The sequence below is a fragment of the Ipomoea nil genome, unplaced genomic scaffold, assembly GCF_001879475.1.
Source record: "Ipomoea nil cultivar Tokyo-kokei standard unplaced genomic scaffold, Asagao_1.1 scaffold2942, whole genome shotgun sequence".
NCBI classification, from domain to species: domain Eukaryota; kingdom Viridiplantae; phylum Streptophyta; class Magnoliopsida; order Solanales; family Convolvulaceae; genus Ipomoea; species Ipomoea nil.
In genome coordinates, this window is record NW_017619370.1 from 1,721,275 (window position 1) to 1,748,408 (window position 27,134).

Consider the following 27,134-nt stretch of genomic DNA (forward strand, 5'->3'; position numbering starts at 1 on the left):
TATATCTTTTTAAAAAATATAATAGTTATTAACTCAAACAAAATTAAATAATAAACAAGATATAGGCCATGTTTGGTAAACTAATAAACCTATCAGTCAATTTTGGCTTATTTGATCATTATTAGCTGTTTGACTTGGTTAAACAATCAATATGAATGTTTGATTAATTAGCTTTTTGTAATAATTTTTTGCTCCAAAATGTTAAAATTTAAAAAGCTACTCAAAGTAGCTTTTTCAATTAGCTTGTTGAGAAAGTCATTTGTATGTAAGCAGCTAATAACTAACAGCTAATTTATTAAATACTTTTCTACAAACATCTAATGTTATGAACTAGTTATATCCACTAACTCAAATCAGCTAGTAGCTAACAGCTAACAACCATTTACCAAACACCTCCATAATAGTTCTTGCCGATTAATTAATCAAATGGGTAAATACGTTACTTATATACCATTAGATTTATGATAGAATCCAATTGAGTTGGAATTGAATCACAAAATAAATTAATAGATAAATCCCGGTAGTAGAAATTTATGACCTTTTATTTTAAAGAATTACCGTTATACCACTTAATTATAAGGTTTTTGACATAGTTTCATTTACTTATTCAATCAACTAATAAATAATTCAAAAACTTATGTGAAATCGTCTCAAATAAGACAAATCTCAAATAATATATACTTCAATATTTTTCATTAAAAATAAACGTATTAGAACTAGTATTAGGATTATTTGTATCTGAGTCATTATATGACTACATATTCTAGCCTCCTTATATTATGATTCCTCTTGTATATATTCCCCTATTTGTACAATTGCTACCACAGTTATATTCACAATAATTATTACCATTACCGCCTCGCTGCTGATGCCAGCCTTCTCCAAAATTCCCAGACCCGCTGTTTCACTGCTGTTCGTGTCCGCGAAAATGGGGGAGAAGAAATCATATTAACATTCAGCATCCCAACAATGTCAATATGATTTCTTTTTATTGACAGTTCAATATGCAAATTTCGATTGGCATGCTATCGGACAACGAGTTGTGATCATCAAGTGACGCAAGGATGGGTCGGGACACACTACTGAAAATTATTGAATTTTCGACCACCTGAAAGTGATCTTAAATCAAGTTGAAAGTAAAAAGTGATCAGAAATAGCAACAAGGGTTTTTCTGGATACCAAAAGTGGTCGGAACAAGGCTTTTGACTTGATTTAAGATAACTTTCAGGTGGTCGGAAATTTCAGAATTTCCAGTAGTGACAGTACGCACCGAGATCAGCAGCGTAGTAAACGTGGCTTTAATGAACCGTGTCAAATTTGTAAAGGTTTTGGTCACACGGAAGTCAATTGTTTTTTGCGCTATGATGATCCGTGTCAAATTTGTAAAAGGTTTTGGCCACACGGGAGTCAATTGTTTTTTGCGCTATGATGATCCGTGTCAAATTTGTAATAGTTTCGGTCACACAGGAGCCAATTGTTTTCGGCATTATTCATTGGCTCCGGGTTCTCAGACTAATTTGGTGTTTCAGGATGGTTTGGGAACTAAAACCTCGTCAAATTCTCATACTTGGGTTCCGGATACTGGAGCCACAAATCATGCAACTCCAAACATAGCTGCCCTTTCTACCTCGGACAAGTACACTGGTAATGACACTTTACGTGTCGGTAATGGTATGGACCTATCTATTAGTCATGTTGGTCCTGCTACTTTTGATACCCCTTCTAGGTCTTTTACGATGTCTGATATATTACATGTTCCTGGTATGTCTACCTCTTTATTATCTATTCAACATTTTGCTATAGATAATAATGTGTTCTTTGAGTTTCATCTTTCTTTTTTTCTTGTGAAAGATATCACCACTAAGGAAATCCTCCTACAGGGAAGTAGTTCGGGTGGGCTATACACCTTACCTGTTCCAAATTCGTCTCCTTCCTTGTTTCTCTCCGCTCGTGCTACCGCTTCGATTTGGCATGATCGTTTAGGTCATCCTCATCACCGTGTCCTTACTCAAATTCTTCAGTCTTGTTCGGTTAGTGGCTCTAGTCGTACTATTCATTGTAATTCCAGTTTATGTTCAGCATGTCAATTTGGTAAATTTGCTCGATTTCCACTGTCACGTGTTGAGTCATCCAGCACTAGTGTTCTTGATTTTAATATATACATATATTTGGGGTCCAGCTCCTTTATTATCTATTGATGGCTAGTTACTTTGTTATTTTTGTGGATGATTATACCCGCTACACTTGGTATTTTCCCATGAAATTAAAATCAAATTTTTATGTCATCTTTGATAAGTTTCGTATAATGGTTGAACGCTCCTTCAATAGAACAATAAAATCCATTCAGTCTGACCTAGGAGCTGAATACAAAAAGTTGCATCATTCCTTTGTTCAATTAGGAATTGTTCATAGACAGTCTTGTGCCTACACTCATGAACAAAACGGTCGTGTCGAACGAAAGCATAGACACATAGTTGAAACGGGTTTATCTCTCCTAGCCCGTGCCTCTGTTCCATATAAATTTTGGGATTTTGCTTTGGAAACTAAAGTTTATTTAATCAACAAAATGTCATTCGTTGTATCAAATAACTTCAATCCTCATTTAAAATTGCATAACTCTCATCCTTCCTATTCCTTTCTTCGTGTCTTTAGGTGTCTATGTTATCCGTATCTCAGACCAAACAACCGTCACAAAATGTCATATCGTTCCTCTCAATGTGTCTTCTTAGGATATTCTGAGTAATTCCGAGGGTATAGGTGCATGCACTTACACACTAACAAGATTTATGTGTGCAGGCATGTGAGGCTTGATGAGACTATTTATCCCTTTGCTACTAGCACTTCTGTGCAGTCTCCCCAACCAGTGCAAAATTACTCGTGGCCCGAATTTGTTATTTGCCTCACGCCTCCTGCTGCTTCTTTCCACGGCACGGAACCACCTGCGACATGCTTGCCACAACCACCTGCAACAACAACTTCCTCGCCCAGCAGAAACAACCCACAGTCTTCACCGCCACACACTGCCGTCAGCCCACCAGATGTGCCCGAGCACGAGCCCGCATGAGTGCACAGACCATCCTGCTAAGCGGCCTAGCGGCCGACCTCGAGGTAAAACCGTTAAATCCACAGTTCGGACTCACGAGATGAACACTCGTAGTCGCTCTCAGGCTCCTCCATCAGCTTTAACCGTTCAGGTGTGTCCTTCAGATCCTACTTGTTATACTCAGGCAGTTAAATTTTCAGAATGGCGTGAGGCTATGGATCAAGAATTTAATGCCCTTCTACAGAATCAAACATGGCAACTTGTGCCATCTCAGCAAGGTATGAACATTATTGGGTGTAAGTGAGTTTTTCGTATGAAACGAAAAGCAGATGGCTCCATTGAGAGGCACAAAGCAAGACTTGTTGCAAAAGGGTTTAATCAGGTACCCAGCTAGGATTTCTTTGATACGTTCAGTCCAGTGGTCAAACCGACCACAGTTAGGTTACTTCTCTCTTTGGCTTTATCATCAAGATGGTCTATTAAGCAACTGGATGTTCATAATGCCTTTTTAAATGGAAATCTATCTGAAATTGTGTATATGAAGCAACCACCTAGATATATTGATGCCTACTATCCAAATCATGTCTACTTATTGAAAAGGTCACTTTATGGACTAAAACATGCTCCTAGAGCTTGATTTAATCGTTTGCACACCTTTCTATTATCTATTGGTTTTCAGGCATAAAAAACGGATGTGTCCTTATTTTACTATTCACAAGGATCTGATTGTGTATATATGTTAGTTTATGTGGATGATATACTTATGATGGGAAGCAATACAGATCTAGTCACTCAGTTAGTTTCGAAACTTTCTACTACTTTTAAAATCAGAGATCTTGGTGAACCAGATTTTTTTCTTGGAATTGAGGCAGTTAAATGCAGTGATGCATGTAATTTTACTTTCACAACAAAGATACATGCATGACATTCTAAAACGTGTTGGAATGGCAGAGTGAAAACTTTTGTCTACCCCCATTCCCACGTCCAAAGTCGTGCCCACCACTACAGTGTTACATGATGATCCTACACAGTACAAGAGTTTAGCGGGTGCACTACAGTATTTAACTATCACTCGTCATGATCTTTCCTTTGCAGTCAATCAGTTATGTCAACATATGCTTGCGCCTACGGTTGCTCACTGGGAACAACTAAAAAGAGTTCTAAGGTATGTCAAAGGAACTGTTACTTTTGGTCTACGATTCAGACAGTCAGTCATCTTCAAGAGAAATTCATGCCTTCTCCGATTCTGACTGGGTTGGCTGTCCAGAGGATAGAAAATCCACAAGTGGCTTTGCTGTTTTTCTTGGATCTAATCTTATATCATGGGTCTGCAAGAAACAAAGAATAGTTTCTAGATCTTCTACTGAGGTCGAATATAAAGCTCTAGCAGATGTGTGTACTAAGGTAATTTGGATCATGTCCCTTCTACGAGAAATTCACGTCCCAGGTATTTCGATCCCCAAATTATGGTGTGATAATCTTGGAGCTACATATATGTGTGTCAACCCCATCTTTCATGCTCGCACCAAACATGTGGAGATAGATTATCACTTTGTGCGAGATAGAGTTGCTGCTGGAGAAATTTAAGTCAATTTCATCTCAACAGAGATCAACTTGCAGACATATTCACCAACGCATTGCCTAGTGCTTGAGGGGGAGTATTAAGACTAGTATTAGGACTCTTTGTATCTGAGTCTTCTTATGATTCCTCTTGTATATATTCCCCCTATTTGTACAATTGCTACCACAGTTTATTCAATACAATTTATTCAGTTCTCATCATACGGAGTGACATTTTTTTTTATAGATAAGTAAGTATTAAATTTTCCAAACTTTTCCTTGAATAGTATTCATGAAATGTAATACTTTTCCACTAAGATGTTATAGTCAAATTATATCATAGATCACAGTCCATATTTCATTAGTGACTAAGGTTCATTTCAATAATATTCTAATAGCATGTTTGGTTCATGAAATGAATTTTAAAGAAATATGAATATTATTCTATAATAAAGAATGGAATATGCAATTAATAGAATATGAATTATATTTTATTGTTTGATTCGTTGAATGAATAGAATTTAGGGATATTATTTCAGTGTTTGGCTAGTTTAAAGAATAGAAATAGAATATAGAATATATTTTTAAAAGACATCAATACCCATATTATAATAATAATAATAATAATAATAATAATAATAATAATAATAATAATAATAATAATAATAATAATAATAATAATAATGATATTATTATTATTATTATTATTATTATTATTATTATTATTATTATTATTATTATTATTATTATTATTATTATTATTATTATTATTATTATTACATAAGAATTTTTAAATAATATTATTGTATAGCAGCTATTACAGGATTGCATTACAATGGCTCCCAGACATGTCTGGAGAAACCTTGCAATGCAAACGCATCTGGTGCATTGCAATCCTTCAATAGTTCGCAAGTCCGCAAATTAAGGTTAGTTCACATCTAATTATGGAGATACACACACACACACACACACACACAAACACAAACACACACACACAGGTTTTGGATCATATGATAACAAGTCTTTAGGGGAAGACAAGAAACCAATCTTAATCGTAAAAATTGGATGGACTGGATATAATTTTTTTTAAAAATGCAATGACATTTTTGTAATTGTCACTAATTTTACTATGCAAATTTGGACACTAAAATCTGCAATTTTTATAATATTCCAGGTTTGCACATTTAGTACTATCATTTTGCACATTTAGTACTATCATTTTGCACATTTAGTAGTAAAAGATTGTGCTTGCAAAAATGTGAAAGTACATTGCACTTAGGGTTTTGATTTTAGAGTTTATGACTGCGTTTTTGTTTTATTTGATTTAGTGATTCACATTTTACTGCTTAGCATCTAAAATTTACAGTTTAGATTTAAAATTTAGCTTTTTCATTGATTTTATAAAATTTACCAGGTTTACATATTTAGTTGTTAAAGATTGCATATTTCAGTGTTCAAGTTTGCATGGTGAAGTTGATGATGAATACGAAAATGCCACTACGTTTTTTTTCTTTTAATATGATCAGAACCATTGAATTTTTATAGATGTAAGACTGAGATTTGTTTTTAGTTTTCTCCTGGTGTGTGTTCTCATGAGATCCAATATATATATATATATATATATATATATATATATATATATATATATATAGGATCATATGAGAACATATGCATCCCAATTGACCAATTATTTATTAAATATATTATTATATTTCTTTTCTTTTTTATGAATAAAATCAATGTATACAAAATTATTTGTTAAAAAAATCTTGTTATGATCTTTTAAATGATAGTCATTATTTTTAAATAATTGTTTGATGAACCTAAAACAATAATTTAATGAATATATAGTAATGACTTTGTGAACCTACAATAGTAATTAATGAACTTGTAGTACAAACTTAGTGAACCTATAGTCGTAACTTAATGATCGAACTTATAGTACTGACTTAATAAACATGTAGTAATTAATTGTTTAATCAACTTGAAGTAGGAACTTAATAAATCTATAGTAGTGAGTTAACGAAACGTACTAATGACTTAATGAAACTATTGAAGTGACTCAATAAACTTGTATTAGTAATTTAATGAACCTGCACTAGTAACTTAATCAACTTACACTATTGACTTAATTAATGAACTTAATTACACTTGTGACTTGATGACCATGTTGTATCAACTTAATGAGTCTATAGTAGTGACTTAATGAACTGTAATAGTAATTCAATGTAATTGTATGTTAATAAAAAAATTTGGAAAAAAAAAACAACATAATGAGTCTATAGTAGTGCTTAATGAACTATAATAGTAATTCAATGTAATTGTATGTTACTAAAATAAAATTTGATATAGGCGTGTCATTTAAAAGATTTCAATTGAAGTCTTTTAATGATGTTATTTGTACAAGAACAAAGGAAAAAATAAATTAAGTTAAAAAAGAATTTAGAAACAAAAGGCATGAACTTTTTGATGTAGTTTGAGTTAATTTTGTAAAATGGATTATGGTCTAGAATATAACAATGTGCTGTAATAGTTATTGACGACCCAAGGCCAGAAATAGGATATCAATTTGAAATTGTGCACAATTCTTTATATATATATATATATATATATATATATATATGTATGTATATATATATATATATGTATGTATATACATATATATATGTATGTATATACATATATATATATATGTATATACATATATATATGTATGTATATACATATATATATATATATACATATATATATATGTATGTATATATATATATATGTATACATACATATATATATGTATATACATACATATATATATATATATACATACATATATATATATATATATACATATATATATATATATATATATATATATATATATATATATATATATATATAGGGATGCACTCAGGTGCGAATAAGTGTTCAGGCGGGAAATGCGAACGAATCAGCGTGCGACACGTGTCCAGATCTAATAACTTATAAAAAAAATGCGGTGGCATTTTCGTAAATAATTGAACATCGAAGTGCAAGTAAAATCACTTACAAGTGCACCTACTTTCACCTATAAGTGCATGTAATTTTGCCTTGTTAGCATTCACTTTCCGCAAACATTCATGCACTTGGGTGTGCTTATAACTCTATGTGTAACTATTTATAACTATATGTGCAACTACTTATAACTATAGGTGCACATACTTTCACCTATAAGTGCATGTAATTTTGCCTTGTTAACATTCATTGATCTGAGTTCAGCGGGTAGTAATATCCCTTAAAATCACTCGCAAACATTCATACACCTGGGTGCAACTACTTATAACTATGTGTGCAACTACTTAGAACTATAGGTGCAACTACTTAGAACTATTGGTGCAACTAAGTATTGATGCTCAGTGTAAATTTTTACTTGCACCTATAATACATTTTACATGCACTTGTAATACATTTTACTTGCACTTCGATGTTCAATTATTTACAAAAATGCCACCGCGTTTTTAAAAAAAATCAGTATTTCTCATCCATTAGATCTGGACACGTGGACGGACAGAATCCATTCCTATTTCGCACTGGGCGAGCCGTTCGCACCCGAGTGCAACTATATATATATATATATATATATATATATATATATATATATATATATATATATATATATATATATATATAATAAATTAAATATTACATCAATCATATTTTATGTGCCTAGTTTGATTAATGAAATTTGACTTATGTTATTAAGTATAATACTAGTATATAAAATTTATATATTTAGAAACTACATTAAAAGTACCAATAAACACAAAAAATAGAATTATAAGAAAATACGAAAGAAAATAAGTAAGGAAAAAAAATTGTTAATTTGAACAAAAACTAACAAAGATGATAAGTAGCATTCAAAAAAAAAAAAAAACAAAGATGATAAGTAAAATAGAATAAAAAAGTAATAAATCAGATAGAATGATTCTCGCCTATTAATTTACAAAATGAGTAAATAAATTAGTCATATACTTACAGATACAATAGATTTACAAGGGAGCCTAGTTGAATTGGAATAGGACCACCAAAAGAATTATTGTAGAGATACCTGTAGTGAAAACCACACGTGCATTAAATAGAGTCCTATTTAGTATTCAATTAGTTACAAATCACTCAAAAATTTATTTAAGACTATTAATGGAAAGAAATATCAAATATATAAACAAAAATTAAATACTTTTCTATAATTTAACGAGTATTATAATTTCAAGTTTACTAAAAAAATATTGCTTTTCCTTGACAAGTATTGGCGAAACGTAAATGGGGTGTTTGGTAAATGGATGATTAGATGTTAGCTGATTAGTTGATAATATTAGCTGATTGTAGAAAAACGTTTGGTAAATTAGATGTTAGCTGATAGCTGATTACATGAAAAATTACTTTCTTAACAACCTGATCGAAAAAGTTGTTTTAAGCAACCTTTTTGAATTTTAGCATTTTGAAGCAATAAGCTGTTACAAAAAGCTAATTAATCAAACACTTATATTGATTGCTTCAAACAGCTAATAATGATCAAATAAATCAAAATTGGCTGGTAAGCTAAGTATGTTTCTAAAAAATGTAATAGTTGTTAATTCAAAAAATAAGAACCAAACTCAAAATGCACATACTGTTTTTTTTTTTTCAAAACAAAATAAATAATTAACGAGAAAGAATGATTCTCGCATTTTAATTAACAAATTGAGTAAATAAATTACCGATATACTTACATATAATTTAGATTTACAAGGGAGCCTAGCTGGATTGGAATTGAATCGCTAAATAAATTATTAGATAGATCCCTGCAGTGAAAATTACAAATGTATTTAATTTCAAATGAAGTTTCATTTATTTATTCAATTAGTTAACAAATAAAAGAAATGATGTGACCATTTCACGTACCATAAATCTCAAATATGTAATACTTTTTTTTTTTTTTATAATTTAATCCTTTTCAATTGCCCAACAAATATTTTTTTTTGAAATTAAATATTATATTTTTCAGTGCATTAAAAAACCACTTGTTCTTTGAAAAGTATTGATGAACAATGTTATATATTATTTTTAATAAAAATGTAAGTTGACCCATAAAAGGTATTATTCATCTTATATGAAACGATTTCACAAAAGACTAATTGAACAAATAAATAAGATATTAGATTGAAAATGTGCACATTTTTTTAAAAAAATTAAATAATAAACAAGAAAGAATTATTTTTTCTTGTTACTTAACTCAATGAGTAAAAATAAAGTGCTCATTCACCTACGTTAAAAAATTAAAATATAATAAAGTGCTCATATACTTACAGACTAGTTAGATTTGTAAGAGAACCCAACTGAATTGGGATTGAACCACTAAATAAATTTTGAGATAGATCCCTGTAATAAAAGTCAAAAGAATATTTTAGATGAATTTCTGTTTATATATTCACTCAGATAGTAAATAACTCAAAAGCTCATGCGGTACTATATCATATGAAAAAAATGTTATATATATATATATATATATATATATATATATATATATATATATATATATATATATATATATATATATATATATATATATATATATAGTGGCGGACCCAAAAATTTTGTTCAGTGAGGGCAAAATATTAAAACAAAAGAGAGAGTTTGAAAAAAAAAAAAAACACTTAAAAGTATAACTATAAATGTTGTTTAGCGAAAAATAAATAAATAAATAAATATGTAGGTTTGTATGAAACTCTCTATTAATATTTAAAAAGTCAAAACTTAAATGTGTTAGATATAGCGAAAAATAAATAAATAAATATGTAGGTATATGTGAGAATCTCACTATTAATATTTAAAAAGCCAAAATTTGCCAAAATTTAAGGAGTATTTAACTTGAAGCAAAGCCAACCAAAATTTAATGGTGTTGAGCTAAAGGTTGCAAATAACTGTGTAAAGCAGGGATTCGAACCCACGCCAAACTAAAGAGTCAAGCACATGCCCTTCCATCTAGTCTAACCGATCCTCTGTTTACAATTATATGTTTTCTTTTACTAATACTTAATATATATACTATATATATACATACATACATATACAAGTGCTATATATAAGGGGGTGGGGGGAGGGGGGGGCAGCTGCCCCCACTGTAGGTCCGCCCCTATATATATATATTTTGTTAAAGTACATATGACTATATAAGGTCTTATGTACTATTAAGTTTTGTTTAATTTAGTTCTTTTTTTTAGTACTATTGACTATGTTATAGTTTGTATATTTCTCCTTTTTTGTTTTTTTTTTTTTTGTTTTTTTGTTTTTTTGTTTTTTTGTTTTTTTTTTTTTTTTGTTTTTAGCTTTGTTTAATTTAGTTCCTAAAACTTAATTTTGTCCAAAAATCAAAATAAATCGATGTGTTTATAATGAATTTTTAATTTTAGTTCATAAAAATTTAATAATGATGAGTAAATATTTAATATTTCAATTTATTTTAGTATGTATACATATTTTTAATTAATAATTAAAATTTTAAAATTTTGTATAAAGATGCATATTAAATAATTTATTCAAAAAAGATTTAACATTAACAATATTTTATTATTTATTTCTAATGTTAAATTTATTTAAAACGTTAATTGTTAAAAAGTTACATACCAGAATGAGTTGAAATATTAAAAATTTCACTATTCATTATTAATTTTATCAACATAAATTACAAATATTTGTACATATTAATATATTCTTAATTTTAAGAAAATTTTTAGTAGAAATAAAATTTTCTACAGATCTTACTTTTAAATGTTCTTTAATTAATGTTTGCAAATAAATTGACAAAATGAATATTTTGTAAAGTGGGAATGAGTAATCTTATTTGTGAAATAGCTCAAGAGTTCAAGTCAATTATTTTTGTAATATTAATAGCTCAAGAGTTCATGGCATTGCAATTGTACAACTTGGAATCATATTAATAAAGTATGTTGGAGATGTAATTAATTATTTTTATAATATTAATAAGATATGAATTGACATTTAACATCATCAATTAGATTGATGTGGCAATGATAATTAAGGTCAACGTCATATAAGCAAAAGTAAAGGATGTATTCAATAATTATGACTTTTATTAAACTTTTAAAGGCTTTTATAAATATAAACTATAAAAGTTTGGAGGTATTTAATTCAAACTTTTAGGGGCGTTTGGTTCAGGTTATATAACATAACCAAGGTAATGTGACATTCCAAATCTCACATTCCTATGTTTGATTCATATTATCTTAGGGAATGTCACATTCCCATGGAATGTCATAATCCCGGCCTCCACATAGGATTTTGAAGAGAATGTGATTACCTTCAATTTCTTAGGTTATGTAAGATAACCTTGGTTATGTTAGTTTAATATATATATATATATATATATATATATATATATATATATATATATATATATATATAATTATTTTTGTAATTATATATTTTTTAATTTTTATTATGTTATGTTAGCATATAAAATAATTTTGTTTCTCACGTTCAAAATTTTAGTTAATATTTTAAAAATCATGTAATTATATATGATACCGTTATCTTATTTATTTATTTTAATTTTTAAATTTATTAAAATATATGAAAATATGTATTTATTTATTTTAATTTTTAAATTTATTAAAATATATGAAAATATGTTAAGGATATTATAGTGTGTGTATAAAAGATAACCCTAAACAAAACATGATTATATCACATACCCTAATTTTAGCAAAACACAGGAATCTAACATTCCCAGTAATCTAACATTACAAGCAATCTAACATTTCATAAGATAATCTGACATTCCGTGAACCAAACGACACAGAATCTTCAAAAATTAGGTGATTTTTAATTAAGATTTTTAAAAAAATCTTTAAAAGTCAGGTGGTATTCGATTAAGAGTTTTAAAAAGACTTTACAAGTAATGTGGTATTCAAAAACTTATAAATTTGTGTGGACTTTTAATTTAGGTCTTTTGTAGACATTTTTTTTTCAAAATAATATTATTTTTACTTCATTATTGCTTGTGTATTTTGATTTTTATTCCTTTTTTTTTAATGTTTATATTCGTAACACAAACACACACACACACACACACACACACACACATATAGACTAGTGATCAAATGAGTCCATTTTGTTATATGAGTCCGTGTGGACATATCTGGATCATTAAATGCTTTAGATCAATGGTTTAGATTTCGCCAACTATGCAAGTGAAGTGCACAGTTGCGAAATTGCAGAGTTGGTCAAATCTAAGCCATTGATCTCAAGTATTCAATGGCTCAGATTTGTCCACATGAATTCATATATATATATATATATATATATATATATATATATATATATATATATATATATATATATATATATATGTATGTATAAAATTAGTGCAAGTGCATGTTTCCCTGCGGTTGTGCGGTGAGTAATGTGCGTGAGTTTTGTACTTAAGGTGTGTGAGTATTGTGCTTAAGGTGCGTGGGTTTTGTACTTAAGGTGCGTGAGTGTGTACTTAATGTGAGTAGTTCTTGAAACTTAAGGTGGGTGAGTTTTGTACTTAGGGGATGTTTGGTTCATGGAAAATGTTTTCCAAAGGAAAACATTTTCCTTAAAGTGAAGGAAAATGTTGTTTTCTAGTGTTTGGTTCATGGAATTCATTTTCCATTGGAAAATGAATTCCTCAAATTTTAGGAAAACAAAATCCTTGGTTGGACTAAGGATTTTGTTTTCCAGGGAAGATGGAAAGAAAAAGTGAATAAGTTGCCTATTTTACCCTTGCTTTCTTTTTTAATTATATTACTTTTATTAATTTGTAGGGGCATATAAGTCTTTATATTCATTATTCCTTACAATTTCAAATCTAACCAAACAATAGAATTAGTATTCCAAGTAATTCTTTTCCACCAACCAAACAATGAAATTTATCTTCCTAGTAATTGTTTTTCCATGAAATTCCAACTCCACTTCCATTAAAATATTTTCCGCGAACTAAACGAGCCCTTAGGGTGTGTGAGTCTTGTGCTTAAGGTGCCTGAGTTTTCTGCTTAAGGTGCGTGAGTTTGTGCTTAATGTGAGTAGTTGCTGAAACTTTAGATGCGTATGTTTTTGTGCTTAAGGTGCGTGAGTTTTGTACTTAAGGTGCGTGAGGGTTGTGCTTAAGATGCTTGAGTTTTGTGCTTAAGGTGCGTGTGTTTGTGTTCTGAAGGTATTTTGTTTGTGTGCTTAATGTGCGTGTGTTGTGTACTTAAAATGCATAAGTTTAATGCTTAATGTGAGTCCAACTGCACAACCGCACGGGAAGCCCCTCCCCAGGGATGGAGCCAGAAAACTTGAGTTGAGGGGGCCGATGTAGTAGAGAAAATTTACAATGTTAGTGGATATTATAATTAACCGCGTCATATTATTATATATACCATACATTATTACGATTATTCACTAATGGAATTATGAAATTTTCGACCACCTGAAAGTGATCTTAAATCAAGTCGAAAGAAAAAAGTGGTCGAAAATAACAATAAAGGTTTTTCTAGATACCAAAAGTGGTCGGAACAAGGCTTTCGACTTGATTTAAGATTACTTTCAGGTGGTCGAAAAATCCATAAATTCCAGTAGTGATTATTGATAATGATTTCTAATTAATTATACCATGTGTAATAAAGTATGAAATACATATTTATATGAGTACGATCAACACTGATGTCGATCATTAGTTTAGATATTTTTTGCATAACACAAAATATAATAATAACAATAACAACAATATTTATTTAAATATAGATTGTCATTTAATATCAAATAAAAAGCTATCAATTATTTTGTCACAAACTTTTTTTATAATGAACTTATATTCATTTTACTGGTTAACTGAATATTTTAAAATTTGAGAGATAAAGACAAAAACCAAGACGCATTAAATAATCAATATTAATTTTTGTCAATTTCAAAACTAATCATTTAAATTAGCAAATGTACATCTTAAAAATGTAAATAAATAATTAAAACACACAATAAAACCAAAGCATATATCTCAAATTTGGAGATTTTTTAAAATTAAAATGTATACTTGATGCAATTCATTATTAAAATCTTGATAAATGAAATAAGATAATAATGAAAAATGATCACTTTAATTATTTGATTTATTTCTATTTATTTAATGAATTTGAACTTTAACATATATTTTGAGTTCATTTAATATAAACATAATAAATTATTTTTTTTAAAAAAAATTAGAGAGGGGCCAAAAGTGTATTTTATCCCTACTATATTAATATATACATACATATTTACTAAAAAATTTAAGGTGAGGGTAGGGGTGGGGTGGGAAGGTAGGGGGAGCAGGGCCCCCTACCCCCTAAGGTAGCTCCCGCACCTGATCCCTTCCCTATATATATAGCACCTTGTTGTTGTTGTTTGTAGTCCCAAATTGCTATTGCAAATAATAACAACTCTTTGTTTGATTGATGCCTAGCAGTATATCAAGTATAATTATATATATATATATATATATATATATATAAAGGGAAGGGATCAGGTGTGGGAATGGCTTCCCATGCGGTTGGATACACATTAAGCATTAAAATGGCGCACTTTAAGTACACAACACACGCACATTAAGCACACAAACAAAACACCTTAAAAACACAAATCACGCACCTTAAGAACACAAATTAAACCATGCACCTTAAGCACATAACAAAGCAACTTAAGAACACAAACCACACACCTAAGGTTTTAAAAATGGTTTACTTTAAGTTTCACACAACTGACGCACCTTAAGCACACAAACCACGCACCTTAAGGATGAAAACAACGCACATTAAGAAGGAAAGTCACACAGCTAAGTTTCAGCAACTACTCACATTAAGCACAAATCCACGCACCTTAAGCACAAAACTCACGCATCTTAGTCACCGCACAACCGCATGAGAGACACTCAACCGCATGGGAACTTTATATATATATATATATATATATATATATATATATATATATATATATATATATATATTAATTTCTTTTATTTTATGCAACTAGTAATTATATTTTTAAATATTTTATTTGAACAATTCTATTACTATAAGTTTTAGGTTCAATATTATTATGAATTTCTTATGAAATAGTTTTTTTTTGTTTGTTGATGTTTATTAATACTATACTATTATTTTCTATGCGCGATGCGCAAAAAGATATGTCCAATATTTATATTTTAAAAACTAACTAGTAAATTCTTACTAATTAAAATATATATGAAATAAAAATTATTTATTATACTTTATTTCAAAATAAATTATTTATTATATTAATCTAATATATGGTGGATGCATGTGCATGGTAACAATAATGAAAAAGATAACGGAAGTTATAATAATATGTGCATTTTGTCAAAAAAAAAATTATATAATACAACTCTAAAAACACAATGTACAAAATGATTCGTACTAAAAACATGGACATAAATTAGGGATATAATTTGATGGAGACTTATAATGTTTTTAGATTAGATAAAAGTAATTAGCATATAAGTTTCACCATACTATATTCTATAGATAAAAATAATAATGTTGATGTGAGTGAAGAGTTATATAATGAGAAGAATTTTATGATATATTATAACATGTTTTGTAAGAAAATTATAAATGATAAGAATCAAAATCATTGAAAATTTGCAAGGGTGTACTCAATTTATAATTTCAATGACTTTTGTAGACTCTAAAAAAAAAAAAAAATTGATGAAAGTTTATGAATGTTTTTTATATAGACTTAATCTTACAAAGTTTTGAACGAACGACTCTATAAAAGTTTATTACAATTTAAAAGTGTTTAAAAGTCTACAAAAGTCATGATTGAATACACCTAACATTCATTTTAACACCGTTAATTGTTATACATTCAATAGTTCATGGACGTTATAGATATTTTAACCAATATTCATTACTGGAAATTCTGAAATTTTCGACCACCTGAAAGTGATCTTAAATCAAGTTGAAAGCCTTGTTTCCGACCACTTTTGGTATCCGGAAAAACCTTTGCTGCTATTTCCGACCACTTTTTGCTTACAACTTGATTTAAGATCACTTTCAGGTGGTCGGAAATTCCATAATTTTTTTTTAACAAAAATGTAATAATTTAATTTTTTTTTTATATAAGAAGTAGTACATTTTTTAGTTTACTAAAAAAGTATTTTTTTTTTCAACGAGAAGCAATAATTGTTAACCCAATTAAAAATAGAATATCAAATTGAAGATGTGCATTATTTTTAAAAAGAAATTAAATAATAAACAAGATAAAGTGATTATTGCCTCTCAATTAACAAAATGAGTAATTAAAATTACTCATATACTTACAGAATCTTTAGATTTACAAGGGAACCCAATTGAGTAGGAATTGAACCACTGAATGAATTTTCAGATAGATCCCTGTAGTCGAAATCACAAGTATATTTTAGACAATGCTTTATTTATTTATTCAATTAACTAGTAAATAACACAAAAAATTGATTAGAAACTGTTTTACGTGAAATATGTGATTTTTTAAAAAAAATATAATACTTTTATATGAGCTAACAAGTTTTACATTTTTCAATTTACTGAAAAAATATAATATATTTTTAAAAATATATTAGTGAAATGGAATATTTTTTTTAACGAAAATGTAATAGTTGTTGGCCCAAAATAAAATATTAGATTGAAAATGTGTACATATTTAGAAAGGAAAGTAAACAATAAACAAGATTGAACGATTCTCGCATATTAATTAACCAAATATGTAAATGAATTATTCATATACTTACAGAAACGTTAGATTTACAAGAGAACCCAATTGAGTTGGAATTTCACCATCAAATGAATTACCAGATAGATCCCTAGTGTGGAAATCACAAGTGCATATCAAGCAATGTAATATATACTCGTAACATTTAAAAACAACATAATCATATTTAAAAAGAATCATGGAGACAATAATTTTACAAATTCTATTTTATTAAATATGAAAAAGGTGCCAAGCACCTTTTGCTCAGATGACATGTAGTGACCTCTCTCATGTGGGAGGTCATGAGATTGAGCCTCAGTGGAGGTGTTATTGATTCTTTGTGGATACTACAATATAATAGAGTCAGTGGCATTCAAAAAAAAATGAAATAGGTAATTTAATATTATTTATTTATCCCATTTTCCTATCAAATTTTTCTATTTATTAGTCAAACTAACTATTCATTTGTCACATTTTACCTATTATATTTACTATTCATCGGTAAAAAAAAAAAATTCCGGCTTATTTTCTTTAACATTTTAATTAATTTGTTATAATTTTAAATTTAATTTTTTGGGTATTTAATAGTAATTTGAATGTAGTTTTTAAATATATACATTTTATTATATAATAATAACACAATATTTGTTATTTTTTGTGTTTATTAGTACTTTTAATATACTTTTTTAAAATAAAATTCTATATACTAATAATGAATAGTAAACTAATTAAATATTATGAAAAATCATTAACCAAACAAGACATATAAAATGAGACCTAGGAAAATAATATTCAGTAATAGATTTATAATAAACTAACTAGCTAGGTTGTTCATAACTGATCGATTCAAACTAAGAAGGTCAATAACTCGCTCACATCGAGAATAAAATATTTTCTTCTACCTATCGAGGGGAGTGTGGTGTTGACTTACAAGAAATCCAACTTCATATTACCAAGAAACGGGGGTATTGGTCCTTCTAATTCGTTGCCTTCAAGATCCCTATCAATTATAGAAGAGAATACAATAATTTTTTTAAAAAAATGTTTACAGTTATCAATCTTAAATCATCATGTCAAGCATTAAATGAAGAAAAAAATGAATATTATTTTCATTTTAATTAGAGTACTTACAAATGGATGAGATTCTTTAAATTTGCATACGACATTGGAATTTCGCCAGAAAACTTGTTTCCATACAACTTTCTATAACAAATACACCAGTGACAACGTAACTCAATACATGCATAAATTAACTACTTTGTAATAATTATTTAGAATCAAATGTAATATAATAACAGTACATATTATTTCGTACAGGCCGGATACTTACAATGAGAATAAATTTGTAAGGTTTCCGATTACTTCTGGCAATTCACCTTCCCAACCATATGTAAACCAACTACAATAGATTTGTAGGAAAATCAATAGTAATATAAGATTTAGCTAATAATTGGATTAAATAGCTAATTGGATGAATACGAAGTTAGGAAAAACAATGGTAAGAAATTGAAGTATATGATAAGAAATATATGTGTATATTAATAAATCATTTTTAAATAATAAAAATTATTTTTAAACTACAACAGCACCACTACTGCTGTTGCTGCTAATAATAATAATAATAATAATAATAATAATAATAATAATAATTAGGGTTGGGGTTCAACCTTTTGAAATAATAATAATAATAATAATAATAATAATAATAATAATAATAATAATAATAATAATAATAATAAAATTTGTCACTTATCATCTAATATCTCATAATAAAGTTATTATATTATAATGAATTTATTTATTTATTTATTTATTTATTTTTAACTTAGGTGATCTCAACTTCGACGGACTAATTCTAAGTCCTCAGGACCTCATCCCTAGAGTCATTGTGGAAGTAAATTGCGAGTCACGTAATTAGTCAACCGGTACATCCTTAAGCCTTATTCTCATACATGTTTTCAGTGGAATTCGAACCCTCTGCACTGCCGCCTCCAATCATGACTAAAGTCAGGCGACAAACCAACTACATTAAGCCCCGGGGGAAAAACTTATGATATTAAATGAATCTCTTTTGTTCACTGCAAACAAGGAAGCTAACATATTCACTGAATCTCTTTTAATCACTGCACTCAACTAATTAACAGATCTAGACTTTTACTTGTTGCACAGAAAGAATCCCTCATTTTTAGTGGGGTTGTTCCCACAATGCTATTGGTGAAACTCAATCTTTAACCTTTTGTGACAAATTTCACCTACTCATACGAACAGTTAAAGATAATATATAATCAAAATGTCACCAGATAGCTAACTAAGTTACTTTGATTTTTAGTTATGCCTAACTGGCAAATGACCATAATAGGTCATTTCAATCAAAAATTAAATTTGTAAAATTTGTGATTAATGAATCAACAACTTGACTAACTTAACTAAAAATTATTATTTCTCATTTTGCTAACCAATGTCATGTAAAAGAGAAAATCAAAATAATTATTTGAAATATTAAAATAAAATGAATATATATACAAAGTACTACATTGCTGTCACCCGGCAAACATCCTTATCGAGACTGCAGTCACAAATAACTCTATCTGATCTTCGCATATCGCAATTCGTGCCATTTCTGGAGTAAGTGCTCGTCTCACATCCAATCAATTCAATAATGGCATTCTCTGGCATATGTGAGAGAAACAAAAAAAAGTATAAAATTAAATAAAAATCAATACATATATAACAGTTTTAGTTTATTGTTTATTACTGGTATCGATCAAATAATTTCTCAATACTCCACACCCACTATGTCTACAGTCCATATGACATGCTAAAATAATATTCCAAAATATATGACATGTTGAAAAATATCATATTTGAAAAAAAAAAATAATAATAAACCCTCAGAATATTATACTGATGTGTGTAATTTAAAGAAAAAGAATATTTATGGGCACTTATTAATTACCATCTTCGGTGCTAAGAGGTTTGACTTGGTTCTCACCAAGGTTGAGTGTCCGATAGCAGATATTTGAAATAGGTCCTGTTGTTGTTACAGTTCCTTCTCCCATGGTTAGTTGAGAGTTGAGAGAGAAGAGCAGCAATAATAATATCACCTTTTCCATCTCTCAATAATTGATCTGAGTTGATTCAATTCTCTGATTTGTTTGATATCTCTTGAGTCCACAGCCTATCCCCTCCTATTTATATTGCTTAAGACAAGTGTTTGGTTTGCACATGTGAATCGGAATGAGAATGAGAATCAAATACTTGGTAATGGTAATGAGTTTTTGTGTAAGTATTTTGTATTTTAGGTAGTAGGGTAGAATTGAAATGATTCTCAATATTGCTATTTAGTTATGTATGATCCTATAATGGGAATAAAGGTTCTAAAATACAAGAACAAAAAATCAAGACAATTTCTACTATACTAGTACTAGCTAATAAGAGCCAAGAGAAGTTAGGCCTCTAATAGGTAGAAAACATTACCTTAAAATTATTAAATTAAATGAATGGTTTAGATTGATCATATTTTAATTTTTTTTATTGAGATTTCCCAATAAATTATTAACTAACTTATTGATTTCAATAATAAGAAAGGTCTTAGGTTCGAACCTCATCCCAATCCAAATTTATCCTTAATTATTAACTTAGTCATTGATCTCAATAAGAAATGTCTTAGGTTCGAACCTCATCACAATCAAAATCGGTTTATCATCACTCTATTTTACTCTTATTAAATTAAAAATAAATTAGTAGCTACAACAAAAAAAAAAAAATGATATATATGCATTTCATTAATTTAGAATTATATGTCTACAATGCATATATTTAAAAAAATTTATTCATTATCAATAGATTAAATAAGAGAAATAATTTCATTAGTTATATTGTCTTTATTTTCTCCAATTCAATGATTCTTTACATTCAAATTCATCAATTGATATTCATTACATTGTCCATTATCTCCTTTTTACACTGTCTTGTAATTAATTATCAAAGTTATAATACAAAATAATGTTATATATTTATTTACCAAGTATTTTATTAATACCATATATGAAAAAAAAAAATTTAAAATCACCCAACAAATTAAAGTAGGAAACTAACTACCAAGTAATATCTTTGGACTACATCATATTTAAAATATTCAAATTTTTACTACTTTATCTGATCTTATTCCTTAAATTAAACTAAAGATTTCTTTATTCACAATAACCCATTCAACAATAATGGTTGAACCAAATGAACACCGAGCAGAACACGTAAAGGACTGGTATGCTTTTATGTTGATAATAATATGTAAAAGTTAATTATATCATTATCTTATGTAGCTACATTTAAAACTTATCATTAAACTGTCAATTTAGAACAATAGAACATTATAACACACTTGATGCATTGAAAAATGTCGAGACTACAATAATGTTACAATCAATTTGGCAAACCTAGAAAATGAAGAAATTTCAAAATAGCTACCGTTGATTCATTCATTTATCATGTACATATGTAAAATACTTATTGTGCATTCAAGTCATTCATTAAATATATTAGAACTAATATAAATTTACAATTCGATCATTTCATCTTCTAGACTCAACCTGCTTAGATTACAGGCAAAATCAACATCAACCTTCACAATAAAAATACTTTGTATAATAGGATGTAGTCACTATTTAAAATCAAGTTTATCCACAAAGTGGAAACAATTTAACTCGAAGGTTAATATCAATTCAATAAAAAATTTAAAAAAACACACACACAGAGAAAACCAAGTAGTACACTTATTCTTACTAATTCTAAAAATATGAACTTGAAAATGAACATGTGTAAAATGTATGTGGAAATTATTAATAAAATTGGACACGTTGCTGACGAGTTGTGAGTGAAAATGATCTGGAAGGTGACGAGTACAAGAAGTATAAAAGATAAGGCGGCAAAAGCGGTTACAACTAATTCTTGGAATAGAAAGGTCTAATCTATCCCTTATTTATGTACTGATTCATGGTCGTTAGACTATAATGTTGAATAGTTGCAGTATCAGTATTCAGACTACCTGCATAGTTATTGTTGTTACTATCAAGTGAACAAGTTATGAAAATAGAACAAGATGTACTACTCATTAACCTTACACAAATATAATGAATATTAATATTTTATTCAATATTTCAATATGAAACATGTAGGGGAACAAACTACCACTCCAAAATATCAATAGACGCTCGCATGATCAATAGTTCACAGTACAACTAAAATCCAGTCATATACACAACAAGGACAACTTCCTACACCATAATCTCATTGCATGACAATGTCATCTATGCTACCAAAAGTAACCCAATTGCAAATAACACACTACTAATAAAAAAGAATATGACAAATAGTGGAGATTAAGACAATGCCAATGTTACTCAAAAGAGAATTAAGAATACTTAGAAAAATGCAAACCAAAAGAGTATTTATTTAGACTATCGTTTTTAGACCAAGTATTTAGACTATCGATTTTACAAAGTTGCAAACATTTATTTTAGTGACAATTATAATAAATTTTTTATATTATCTTGCATTGATATACTTCGAGTTACATATTTAAATAAACAAATTCGACATTCAATTACCTATGTATAAACTTCTCCTATATAATCTTGCATTGATATACTTTCAAATATTTATTTAAATATAAATATTGGGCATTAACACATTCATGCAATGCGCGTGTAAAACTAGTATTCTAAATATAAAGACATCCAAAGTATCTCACCAAAAAAAAAAATAATACTCTCACCAAAAAAAAAAAAAAAAAAGACATCCAAAGTACTAATATGAACAAAAAAAAAAAAAAAAAACAAAAATCTAAAAGCACTAATCCAAACTTAGCTTAAAAATCAAATTACCAATTAGGAGTGTGGAATAAAGGAATGAAACCCTTTATATATATTTAAAAAAGTTATATATATATATATATATATATATATATATATATATATATATATGATACTGCTAAATATACGCAAGCAATATAAATAACCCGAGATCGATTAAAACAAATAAAAGACTTTATTGATCACGGTAAAGGCCCTAAGTACAATCTACTTGGTTGCTCTGAGTGCCGACTGACTGCGGTCGGGATGCTCTAGTAACAACCTATCGATCGTCCAAAAGTCCTCTACACTGTAGCTACTGTGGGTATTTATAGCCGCTGTGCCGGGGACAGGATTCCAGCCGTTCGGCATGTCTTCCACGTAGCCACCACGTGTCATCCTCCCGGGTGCCCTGTCTGTCATCATGAAGAGCCGCCACGCGTCCTTTTGCCAGCTCTCTCGCCAAAGGGCTACCGCTCGGTGGTTGACACCAGCGCTCGGGCAACTCCCGGCCGCTTCCCGACCGGGGCCTTCATGAAAAAGCCCGACCTGCTACCTGCAAAGATCAAAAGAAAAAGACAAAGGCAAGTTGGTCGTGGTGGAGCTCATGTCGGTCGGGATATTCCCTACCAAAAGCCCCCCAGCCCGGGCCTTTTTGATCACTCGGGAAAAAACGGGACGGGATGAAGAAGCCCAATCGTCAGCCACCAAGCCGACCTGCCAGCTGTCATTCCCTTCCTCGCCACGTGTCGGCCACTGCTGGCCTCGACGACTGCAATGGTCGCCTCGGAATCAGCGCGGGTCGCGTCAAGCAAGTGGGCTCGTTTCCCGCCTAAATGCTCCCCTATAAATAGGCCCTTGAGGCCCTCATTTGAACTTTCTTCACTCTTCTGCTTCAGTCGGTACCCTCAGAGAGCCCCGAGCAGAGCACCTTAGCAAGGCAGTCGAGCTAAAGACTTCAAGCTTTCAACCGCAAAGTTCCTCCATTCGGTAAGTTCTCAACCCCTCCTTCCACTTTGTGTTTTCGTTCATAAGTAGAACTGGTAGGCCAACTAACTGTCCCGGACGTCTCAAGTCCCTTACTAACCCCGACCGACCTTTAGGTAGATCGAAATGACGGATTCTGACAGTCAAAATGCCTCGATTGGGGACTACGATGAGGAGGTCGAGTATCTCAGCGACGAAGAGGTGGACATCATGTCCTACTCTCCCGAGGACACCCGCCGACCGGCGCCAGCCCCCGAGCAGACTCCAGAACAAAACAACGCGTCAAGCTCCTCCGGGTCGTCGAGCTCCAGCTCAAGCGGATCGGGGAGCTCCAGCGAAGAGGAGGAAGAAAGAGCTTCATCAGAGAGACAAGGTTCCCCGACCGAAGGCGTTAGGGAAACGCCTACCCGGGTGGTTGGGGACCACCCGGAAACTGCCTCTCGACGAGGCGACCGGGAAAATACTCCCGAACCGGCCGAGGGAGACACAGCCGGGCCGAGCGCACCAGCGGTGGTAGAGTTCGAATTCTTGAACAGCGAGAATGTCGAACAACAAATGAGCCGATTGACGAAAGGTGAAGCGGCTAGGATCGCTGAGAGGCTCGGAGGTCGGGTGGAATTTGACACGAGCCGAAAGCTAGGGAACGTGATCGACCGACACCAGGGCAAATGGATCGGGATGCATTACGACTCCCTGATGGCCCCGATCGCTATTCCCTTCCCCCCCCCCCCCCCTCCTGAACGCCTTCTTAGCCTACTACCGGGTCGTCCCGGCCCAGATCTGCCCCAACTCACACCGGATCATCGCCTGCTTCCCTCAGATATGCGCTCGGCATGAGGCCGCCTGTACGATGGAGTTGTTCAACTACATCTACCAGGTCAAAGTTCTCCCGGGCAGCTACGGGGGCGGGTTCTTGATGCTGCAATCCCGAGCCGACATGTGCGCAATCAGAGGCCTGCCCGGGAACAACAAGGGGTGGAAGAATAGAATTTTCTCCATCAAATACGACCCCTGGATCCTCCCGGTCGACCGCGCTTGGAGCACCCACTTCCGAAAACAAGTGGTGCCGGACGAGACTCAGGCGCTCAAGGAGACGGTCGCTCGGATCTCGAGCGAGCTACACGAGTACACAATCTTCCGGACGGCCGAAAGTCTTGAAGCGGCCAAGCTCCCGCCCCCACGTACGAGCTAAGGGAGAAATATCTGCCCGTGCCGATGGGCGTGACGGTCGCCAAACCGTCGAGACGAAGGAAGAAAGGTTTAACTCGAGCTACTCCTCCCGACCTAGCTTTATATCTTGATCAAACTAACTTGGTTTCTTTATTTGCAGCTATGGCAGAGTTCGGTGATGAGGATGCTTCCCTTCCCCCGCCCGCCAAGATCTCCCTTGGCGGTAAGAAGAAAACAAAGGCGAAGCCAGCTGGGGAAAAGGAGATCCCCTCGGCCCGACCACTGAGTGCCTCGACTGTGACGACGGGCGAGGGCTTCATCGTCGAGCCGTCTGATGTCCTGGTCACCCGGGTAGAAGTTGCCCGAGGCAAGGAGAAGGTCACCGATCGAGGCGTGGCCGAGGTGGGCTGTATTAAGCGCCGCCGAGAACAACGCAGCCCGAGCCCCTCGGTCGGGCGAGAGAAGGACAATATGTCCATACTGGCCCGGATCGGCAACGCCGGGCCAGCCAGGGAGGATCTGGGGAAGATGACCCCGACCCAAGTGGCCGAGAGGATTGGCCACGACCTGGCCGAGGTAAGCTTTCTCCCACTGCTTCGTCTTTTATACAAGTGCCTTCGTTCGGGCTAATCTTGAATATCTTTTTGCATTGCAGATTTCCCGTGCGGCCCAGCTTCTACAAGGTCGGGCAATGCTGGCCGAGGAAGCCGACCGTCACAAGAAGATGGCCGCCCGGCGCCTTCAGGAGGTGAAGGATGTTCAGGCCGAACTGGAGAAAGTCCAGAAGGCCCTGAAGAAGAGTGAGGAGGAGCGGGTCCTAGCGGAGAAGGTCGCCCAGCGGGCGATCGGTGAGAACAAGGAGCTGAAGACCCGCTTGGAGAGTCCGGAAGCGCTGGCGCACTCGGCTTTCAAGGACGACCAGACAGGTTCGGCCTTCCTCACAGCTGCTCGGCGGACCAAGGTCGGGGAGGACTTGATTCTCTCCTTTGGTCGGTGGGCCTTCAAGGCCGGCCAAAGGAAGATGTTGGAAAAGGCCCAGAAACGGTTGGGGGAAGCCCTCGAAGGAGACGACCTCCAGCTCGTACTGTCTGCCCTTCCTCCCGACCTAGCTGACCCCGGTCCCTCTCCCTTCGCTCCGAAAGAAAGAGCGGCCGAGCCCGGTGGATCGTCTGCGGCCACCCCGAGCGGGAAGGAAACGGCTGCTGGAGCTCAGGAAAAGAAGTAGAATAGGCTTCTTCTTTTTTGTAAAGGAACGCTGATCGGGAGCCCGATCCCGAATTTGTACCGGGCACTTCTTTTCAATCAATAAAAATCATCTTTTATTAAACTTGCGTCGCTCGTCCTTCTTTCTGTTTTTTTTTTTCTTTTTGTTCATGCACAGGCCGAACCTCAATACTCGACCTCATGGCCTTTTGGCCCGGTCCTGCATTACTCGACCCGCTCGACGCCCGACCTTACGACCTTATGGCCCGGTCGTGCGTTCGAGATTTCGACGTCCCACTGGCCAACCGGATCTGGTTTAGCCGATCTCCAGGCCTTGTCAGAAATCTTGAGATTAACCAAGCCTCTATGTTCGGGATATCTCTGAATAACGGACTTAAGTCAACGTCGTATTGGCCGACAATCGAGTTCTCTCGAGTGATGGGCCTACAGACACTCCCTTATCCCGGACATCAGACGGCTCGACGATGAAGCCCTCGCCCGTCGTCACAGTCGAGGCACTCAGTGGTCGGGCCGAGGGGATCTCCTTTATCCCGGGTAGA

At 32.3% G+C, this 27,134-nt stretch overlaps 2 protein-coding genes across 4 annotated transcripts in view; one reads left to right on the forward strand and one right to left on the reverse strand.

The window, feature by feature from the left end:
• The window catches only part of LOC109162481 (probable LRR receptor-like serine/threonine-protein kinase At1g53430), a 78,913-nt gene extending 58,358 nt beyond the window's left edge, over positions 1–20,555 (reverse strand). For 2 of the 3 annotated variants that reach the window (XM_019311186.1, XM_019311187.1), the window contains exons 1-10: positions 20,322–20,555; positions 19,899–20,034; positions 18,696–18,764; positions 18,497–18,568; positions 18,297–18,365; positions 17,406–17,477; positions 16,960–17,031; positions 9,926–9,997; positions 9,349–9,420; positions 8,616–8,687 (exon numbers count right to left, since the gene is read on the reverse strand). In XM_019311186.1, coding sequence (XP_019166731.1) covers positions 8,616–8,687; positions 9,349–9,420; positions 9,926–9,997; positions 16,960–17,031; positions 17,406–17,477; positions 18,297–18,365; positions 18,497–18,568; positions 18,696–18,764; positions 19,899–20,034; positions 20,322–20,478 — 863 coding nt within the window. In that variant the 5' untranslated portion in view covers positions 20,479–20,555. The remainder of the gene's footprint in view (positions 1–8,615; positions 8,688–9,348; positions 9,421–9,925; positions 9,998–16,959; positions 17,032–17,405; positions 17,478–18,296; positions 18,366–18,496; positions 18,569–18,695; positions 18,765–19,898; positions 20,035–20,321) is intronic. The other variant, XM_019311188.1, reaches the window with a different exon arrangement.
• A 3,772-nt stretch (positions 20,556–24,327) lies between these two features.
• Positions 24,328–26,596, forward strand: LOC109162450. The gene is made up of 3 exons (XM_019311153.1): positions 24,328–24,574; positions 25,532–25,773; positions 26,027–26,596. The coding sequence occupies exons 1-3, from the start codon at positions 24,328–24,330 to the stop codon at positions 26,594–26,596; spliced, it is 1,059 nt and encodes a 352-aa protein (XP_019166698.1).
• Positions 26,597–27,134: the final 538 nt, after the last annotated feature.